Source organism: Danio rerio, chromosome 2 (genome assembly GCF_049306965.1).
Source record: "Danio rerio strain Tuebingen ecotype United States chromosome 2, GRCz12tu, whole genome shotgun sequence".
Taxonomy (NCBI): Eukaryota; Metazoa; Chordata; class Actinopteri; order Cypriniformes; family Danionidae; genus Danio; species Danio rerio.
In genome coordinates, this window is record NC_133177.1 from 8,207,354 (window position 1) to 8,215,650 (window position 8,297).

The window sequence follows — 8,297 nt, forward strand, 5'->3', positions numbered from 1 at the left end:
AGCAATGCGCCAAAACAATGCTGCTTTTTTAGACCAGAACGCCTATGGGCGCACATTTAAGCACAAATGCATTTGCTATTTAAACAGTGTGGCACAACACCCATCGCACCGCGCCTTGCGCCACATTGCGCCGGGTGTATGATAGGGCCCACTGACTTAACCAACAGATGTCATGTTATAGTTAACAGTGTTCAGTGATTCACTCATACTACGCTCGCTGCCTGTAATGTGAAACACAGTGAAAATGGACGTCATTAAGTCTCAACCTTTATTACAGCTCATGACGGACATTTCTCTAAGAAGGAATAACAATACTCTTACCTGAGACGCTGTGTGGGGGCTCTGAGCGCCCAGCAGGCGCGCCGTTGTGATCGATGGCTCTTGCTTGTTTATTAATGCCTGTGACAGCGGTGACGTAATTTTGACAGTGGAGTGTCGCAGTTTGATTCGTACTCGTAATAAGGACTTTGTGTCCGTGGTGAAACTGTATTTCATGTTTGTAAAGTAAACTCATTGTAAATTTATCAGTCATATACAAACAGACAAAGGAAATGTCGTATCTGTGTCTGTTCTAGTTACAGATTTTGGAATTGTACCCTTGTAAAATTACGAGTCCGTTCCGTTTTACTGTATTATTTTATAAATACCAATGCGAGAATTTTATTTACACACAAAATATTCATGACAGTGATTTTATTCCATAAAAAACCACATGCAGATTCTAATGGTTGTGTATTTTGTGCGTCTTCAGGCTTTAGTCAGGGCGTGCGACGGTCAGTTGGGGGTCTCGCCACCATTCTTGGTCCCCTGTGGGCAGGGGGTCTAATAGGAAATTTATATGTGATGTTGGGTATGATGATGCTTCTGCTGACCCTCATCATGGTGAGTCAACAGACCCGTTATGACAGAAGATTTTTCCGGTGTGCCATCATAACACACAACATTGACCACCTCAATTAAGGTTACATGTCTCGCTATGTGCAAACAGTGTCTATTATAGATCCAGTCAACTGAGCAAAAAATCTATATTACAGGAGATTGTTTGGCCATTAGGATGTGTGGCTTTTTTCTTCCAAAAGGGTGATTTAGACATATAGGACATGCTAGATTTGAACATTTTAGACAGAGAATAGGTTACTTTTTAAGTATTAAGAAATGGAATTGTGCAATCTTAAAATGTCATTTTAACTTCACATAAGTAGCAGTTTTAGATCTTTCGCTTTAAATGTGTTTAAAAGGATTAATTACACAAAGTCAATAGCCCCTTTCACACATACAGACCTTTCCGGAAAATTGCCAGCAATTTTCCGGAAAGGTTGTATGTGTGAACAGGTCCTTTTTGAAAATACCGGTAAATTCGTTCTGGCTATTTTCCGGAAAGAGAAGTTGTAACATTACCGGCAATTTGCCGGAATGCTGCGCTGTGTGAATGCAGAAGGAAGATTCCCGTAATAAGCGTGTGCACGTCTAGAACGTGCTGACGTGAGACGTCTGCTTTAGCCAATCACAACAGTCAGACGCATTTACGTCCGCGCGGTTTGTGAGGATAAAAGCCTTTGAATATTTTTCCAGACACATTTAGCTGCTAGAAGTTAGTCAGATCACGTTTATATGTTCTTCTTAATGCCAACTGTGTAAATAATCATCGATGAGATGCTTATGATAAGCCGTTGTTTGTTTACGTTCGTGTGCCTGTGAAACAGCCTGTGAGCGCCAGCACACGCACATATTATGAACATCTCGACATGCGAAAGTGATCCTGAGAAAGTTGTTCACAATATTGATCATCCACAGAGTTTGTAATTTAGTCAAATGTTTACAAATACAAGCGCAGCCGTTTAAAGCTCATTTGTGGTGAATGATGTCAGAATTTACCGGTATTTTGGAATGGATGTGTGAATGCTCTTTTCCGGAAAATTTCCGTAACGTCCTCGCCTGTGTGAACAGCGCTTTTTTGAATATACCGGTAAAGTCGTTCCGGAAATTTTCCAGATATTTACCGGTATCACTGTGTGAAAGGGGCCATTGTCATGCTATGCTGTAATCCAGTGGTTCCCCACCTTTTTTTGCCTGAGACCTTCTTTTACCTTGGAAAATATTGTGAGGCCCCCTCCACATTTAATGATATTACCGCTTATAAAAGTTTGCAGTCATGATGACAAAAAAATGTTGTTTTCAAACAAATGATATGTTCATTACTATATCTAGATATGTTTATGCACAAATAATAGCCTAATGTAAAATATAAAGCAAAACATTAGTAGGCCATTTGTAACTGAAAAGCATAAGCCTTTGGCCTTTAAATTGGCCCTATTTGAAATTCAATAACAAAAACATCAGTATTCACACTGGAAAAAGCTATATAGGCTATTACAATTTAATACTTGCATGTTATTTGTTATGATGAGGGAAGGTGTTTCGTAGGTTGCTAGACGACCATTAACAGTTTACTCAGAGGATGACAAGCTGAAAAAGCATTGCTGTCGCTCTGATACAAGTTTTATTTGTGGAGAAAAGTACAAAGCACTGTAGTGTTGGTGTGTTCTGTGTTTGTCTGAGAAAACTAATCTAACTAAAATGTGAATATTCCATACAAGCTGAAGCTGATCAGTCAATTCTTGTCATGTGACTTGCGGTGCGTTCGCAGCCCGGAGGTTCATTGGTGCGAGCGCGTCACGCCACTTGTTTGTGCAAACCGCACACCTCCATTGGAAACAACAAACTTGTGCAAACTCTAGAAATACGCGATATGCGAACGGCCGTCATCATTTGTGATCTCCATCAGTTGATTTTCTTGCACAGACATGCTTGATTCACCTGATTTTTTGACAAATGGGTTGCAGATGCTTTCCTTGGCAGTTCCTTCACTTGGCCTTTTCCCCTTGGCAAAGAAACTTTCCAAGGATGTCTGTTTCCCACTTATTGTGCTGCTTTTAGGTTAAATTTGGGCGCTAAAGTGACCGAGATGTAAGTGACAGAACATGGTGATTTATCAAAATAAAAGACTTTTCAAAATAAAAGATCGTTCAGACTCTACCCTACTGAAAAAAACCTGCTTAAACCAGCCTAGGCTGGTTGTCTGGTTTTGGCCTGTCAACCAGTCTGGTTTTGGAGGGTTTTTGGCCACTTCCAGGCTGGTTTCCAGCCATTTACAGCCTGGTCTTAGCTGGTTAGGCTGGGAGATGACCTGCTAAAACCAGCTTGACCAGCCTAGCCAGGCTGGGAGCCCAGCCAAAACCAGCTATGTCCAGCTTAAACCAGGCTAGTTAACCTAATTAACCCAGTTAAGCCTTTAAATGTCACTTTAAGCTGTATAGAAGTGTCTTGAAAAATATCTAGTAAAATATTATTTACTGTCATCATTGCAAAGATAAAACAAAATACGTTATTAGAAATGAGTGATTAAAAGTATTATGTTTAGAAATGTGTCGAAAAAAATCAGAAACAGAAATTGGGGGAAAAATAACAGGGGGGCTAATAATTCTGACTGTAAGTGCAATCCTTCTTTTTTACATTCTATATATGAAATATTGGCAAACATATTATTAAATCTGAACAAACACATTGCAAATGTGGCTTACATCTGTGTATAGAAGTGATGCCATGCTGCTTTTCAGTAAATGTTGAGCCTTACTGCCATTTGATTGGAGGACAATCTCATGGACTGCAGGCTTTAAATTAGATGAAATGCTCAGGAATCACAAAAACATGGGCTGACATGTGATGTCCATTGTGAAGGGAATAACTTTAAAAAATGGTAATGTGACTTTTAAGTATGCTATGTGATCATTTTTTTCATTTTGCTAAATATACATTTTTGAATTATCTGAAAGTCTATTGTTATTGCAATATATATGGTAGATTTTGAATTTTTTTGTTAAGGTTCACAATCTAAAGGATAATGTGAGCAATAGGATTATTAGTATTGTAAATGTGCAAAAACAGAATATAGAAAAGCCCATAAACAGGCTTGCAATTTTTATGTAAAATAGTTTTCTATTTGTATAAAAAGAAAAATAAGAAAAAACACATTTATTATAAAAAAAGAAAGTTTCATTATTTAACAAATGTCTGCTATAACACAACATGTTAAGTTTGTGTTAGCATTTTAGTACACAGTCAGTTATTATGTATGCAGTATGTACACTTTGTTTTGATTTGCATGTAAAATGATTCTGTAACACTGAGACTTACTGGTTGACTTGCTCTGGTCAGATCATGATGGTGTTGTCCTATGAGAAGCTGGTGGAGCCGCCCAGGGTGGAGCACGCACAGGATTCAGAGAATGGAGGATAAACAGCATCTTTCATTCAACAGGGAACCAGGTCAGACACTGAAATTAGGTACATGTAATGTCTTTTTGCATGACTCGAGAATTGGAGAAAAAATCATCTTGATGTCAACTCATGGCTCAAACAATATTATTTATAGTATTGATTATAATTAGTAATTAATAATTAATTAGTAGTTATATAGTATCAATTCTATTTAACTAATGGAAATTTAGTAAAACATTGTGCAAATGAGGAAAACTAATTTTAACTTGCACTTGCAAAAGACCATGAAATAACTGGGATAATCAATGGCTTGCTGATTTTAAATGCACTCGCTCGCGCATCAGGTGGCTTTTCACTTCCACGTCATGCATTTAAAATACTTTAACGCTCAGCAAACTGCTTATTATCTCTTATGATATGACCCTCCTCACAAACACAAAAATAAATTAATAAATTTCTTGTCACCTTAGTTCCTTTATTAATCTGGGGTTGCCACCGTGGAATGAACCGCCAGCTTATACAGCATATGTTTTATGCAGGGATGCAGGGAAACAACCATACACACTTTTACACACCCAAACACTACGGACAATTTAGCTTATTCAGTTCACCTATACTGCATGTCTTTGGGCTGTGGGGGAAACCAGAGCATCCGGAGGAAACGCAAACGCAGGAAGAACATGCAAACTCCACACAGAAATGCCAACTAACCCAGTTTAGGCTCGAACTAGCAACCTTCTTTCTGTGAGGCGGCAGCACTACCTACTGCGCCACTGTGTCGCTAAGCGTATAACTAATCATTTAATTAAAAATGAGACTAAAAATAAACATGTGTTGTACAAATTATGTTAAATTTCTACATTTAGCATCATCAGCAACAGTAGTGGGAACAGTGAATTTTTCACAGTACTGAATATTTTACAATTAATTTTTATTTAGCTGATTATTTCTTCATTTTAATTTTCAATAAAATTACATGTTCTAAGTTTTGTTTTTTTACAAGCGAAAGTTTCTTGCAGTACTGTTTTTGTAATAAATGGAAAGCAAATTCGATGTTTCCTCCCTTTTTTGGTGGATCAGAAAAATGGTCCAACCCGTGACTAAAATGCCACAATGTGATCCCAGCTGTGAGATTTGTGTTCAGTTACACCACTAGTATTTATATTTAGTTAACCACACCAAGATTACCGAGGCTTGTCAATGCATATATGACATTTCATAAGGGTCTAAATAGAAATAACAATATGTCGGCTATTTTCGTTTATCATAAATGTTTACCAATGTAATATGAAATTACATATAAAGATGTATTTACATTTCCCAGTGTTGGGTTGCAGCTGGAAGGGCATCCTCTGCATAAAACATATGCTGGATAAGTTGGCGGTTCATTCCGCTGTGGCGACCCAAGATTAATAAAGAGACTAAGGTGAAAAAGAAATACTCTTCAGATACAATTCATATACATGTATGCGTCCGCTTCAGTTTTCTCTTGTTTTATATTAGTAATTCTTCCATAAGTAGGCCTGATATTTTTTAAAGCATACCGAAGTGTACCTCTTCGCAAGAATTTTAAAAATAGACCCATCATGGCATTATGAATTCCACCTATAAAGAGAAAAACTCACTGCGTTCATTAGCATTTCCACTGTGTACAGTCTGGATTAGCGTGACTGTGACAATGTCATTTGAAAACAGACCGAAATTCCTGTCATAACTTTTATTTTGTGTGAGCCAACTGAATTAATCTAATTCAGACTCCTGCTACGCAACTTTAAGCCACAATAATGAAACAAATAAAGAGCAAAATGTGGAGCTAAGTGCTAAAAGTGGGCCACTGAATGAGAAATGCTATTATCCGCAAGCGACAGTCAACAACACATTCTCTCTGCGGCACGACAAAAAAAGGCTGTCATTGGTTAAATGAATCTATCTGTGTGATTTTTGATATTTCAGCACAGAGCAGGAGCCCCTCTTCTCTGCGGTGTGTCTGCCAAAGTTTAGCGCTCGTGTGGGGCTGTGCAGAGCAGATGCTGGAGCAGTGGGAGAGCAGAGACCCTGCCAGAGCTAGCAGACCGCGAACAGCGAGACAACACACACACGCACACACACACACAAACCATTTGGAATAAACATAGCCTTCATTCTCAAATATTTCGATTTTTTTTTCCCATTTTTTTTATTGTTTTAATGTTTTATTGTTACCCCTCATCATTTGTGAATTTATTGTTAATTATAGTGTATTTACTGAGTGACACTTTTAATGTAAATGTCATATGATTGGAGGGTCCCCTGATACAGTATGTATTTTTTAATAAATAAACACATGATGGCGCTATTGTCCCTTATTGAGATCCACACACTAAACAACTGCAGGACTTTCTGTCTTTGTATGTGTGTGTGCGTGTGTGTGTGCGCTCGAGAGAGAGAGAGAGAGAGAGAAAGAGAGAGAGAGAGAATGATAAAGGGAAAGACACTGAGTTTCTCGAAAACAAATGATTCATGCAATTATTCTACACAGATCATTGGTCATTTCTTTGGATATTTACTCATCTTAAGAAGGAAATTGAATATTTATGTCTCCTCTGGTGCACGCAATATGCTTTTTGTAGATTGTTTTGAAATAGTATTACTGTAAACTCATTAAAATCTGTGTTTACCACATACAAGAGCTTTAAATTAATGAATCAACACTGACATCATTGTGCCGTATTGTCATTCAGTTAAGCTGCTTTCGCTGAGGTGTCCTTATATAACCCATTCTTCAATTCTTTAATGTTAGAAATAGCTACATTATCGTTGATATTTTATTCATGCATCTTAAATATTTCACTGCCATTTTGGATTGTTGTTATGATGGGCCATTTCTGCTGAGTTCAGTGACGTTTCATCTGTAGCAAGGTATCCAGCAAACTGTTCCTCCATTAATGGGCCTTTAATGTGTAACCTAGATGTCTAACTGCTATTTGCATAATATTACAAATAATATAGTTAAAAAGTAAACAATTTCCTGCTGAAAAAAACAGCTAAGACCTGCCAGCCGGACCAGCTAAGACCAGCCTGACCAGCTAAAACCACCCAAAATCAGCCAGCCTGACCAGCTGAAACCACCCAAGATCAGCCAGCCTGACCAGCTGAAACCACCCAAGATCAGCCAGCCTGACCAGCTGAAACCACCCAAGACCATCCTGACAAGCTAAAACTAGTTAAAACCAGCCTGACCAACTAAAACCACCTAAGATCCGCCTGTCTGACCAACTAAGTCCAGCCTGACCAGCTAAAACCACCTAAGATCAGCCAGCTTGATCAGCTAAAACCAACTAAGACCAGCCTGGCAAGCTAAAACCAGCCTGAACCAACTAAGACCAGCTAAAAAGTGGCCAAAACCCCTTTAAAACCAGCTTGACCTGCTAAAACCAGCTAAGACCAGCTTGACCAGCTAAAATCAGCGAAGACCAAACTGACCAACTAAGACCAGCTAAAAAGCGGCCAAAACCAGCCTGACCAGCTAGGACCAGCTTTGCCAGCTAAGACCAGCTTGACCAGTTAAACCAACTAAGACCAACCTGACCAACTAAGACCAGCTAAAAGTTGGGCAAAACCCCCTCTAAAACCAGCCTGACAAACCAGCTAAGACCAGCCTGGGAAACCAGCTAAAACCAGCTTGAGTGACCACACTGTAAAACCCAACAGTCAACTTTGCCAAATGAAATGAGTGTAGTTAACTCAAAATTGACTGAAAGTTAATTCTACTCATTTGAAAAGAGTTTTGAACTCAGTGTTGAAGGTATTAAATACCTTATTACTTCAACTTAAATGGAGTAAGTTCACAGTACACTTATAGATTAGATTTTTTTTTACTCAAATGGTTTGTTCACTGGTTTAAGCTGTTTTATTTCAGTAGGGCTAATGCATGCTAATAGAAGCTAATGGTAATAGAAACTGTTTGACAACAAACATTCTACAAAATAACCAACCATACCCTCCCCCACCATTAACAATCTCATGTTATACCAAACATAA

General features: G+C 38.4%; 1 protein-coding gene across 6 annotated transcripts in view; it reads left to right on the top strand.

Annotated features, from left to right (window-relative positions):
- Positions 1 to 6,609, top strand: part of mfsd8l2 (major facilitator superfamily domain containing 8-like 2) — a 28,458-nt gene extending 21,849 nt beyond the window's left edge. For all 6 annotated transcript variants that reach the window (XM_073923153.1, XM_068213548.2, XM_073923160.1 and 3 more), the window contains 3 exons: positions 752 to 882; positions 4,216 to 4,325; positions 6,231 to 6,609. In XM_073923153.1, coding sequence (XP_073779254.1) covers positions 752 to 882; positions 4,216 to 4,296 — 212 coding nt within the window. In that variant the 3' untranslated portion in view covers positions 4,297 to 4,325; positions 6,231 to 6,609. The remainder of the gene's footprint in view (positions 1 to 751; positions 883 to 4,215; positions 4,326 to 6,230) is intronic.
- The last annotated feature ends 1,688 nt before the right edge of the window (positions 6,610 to 8,297 follow it).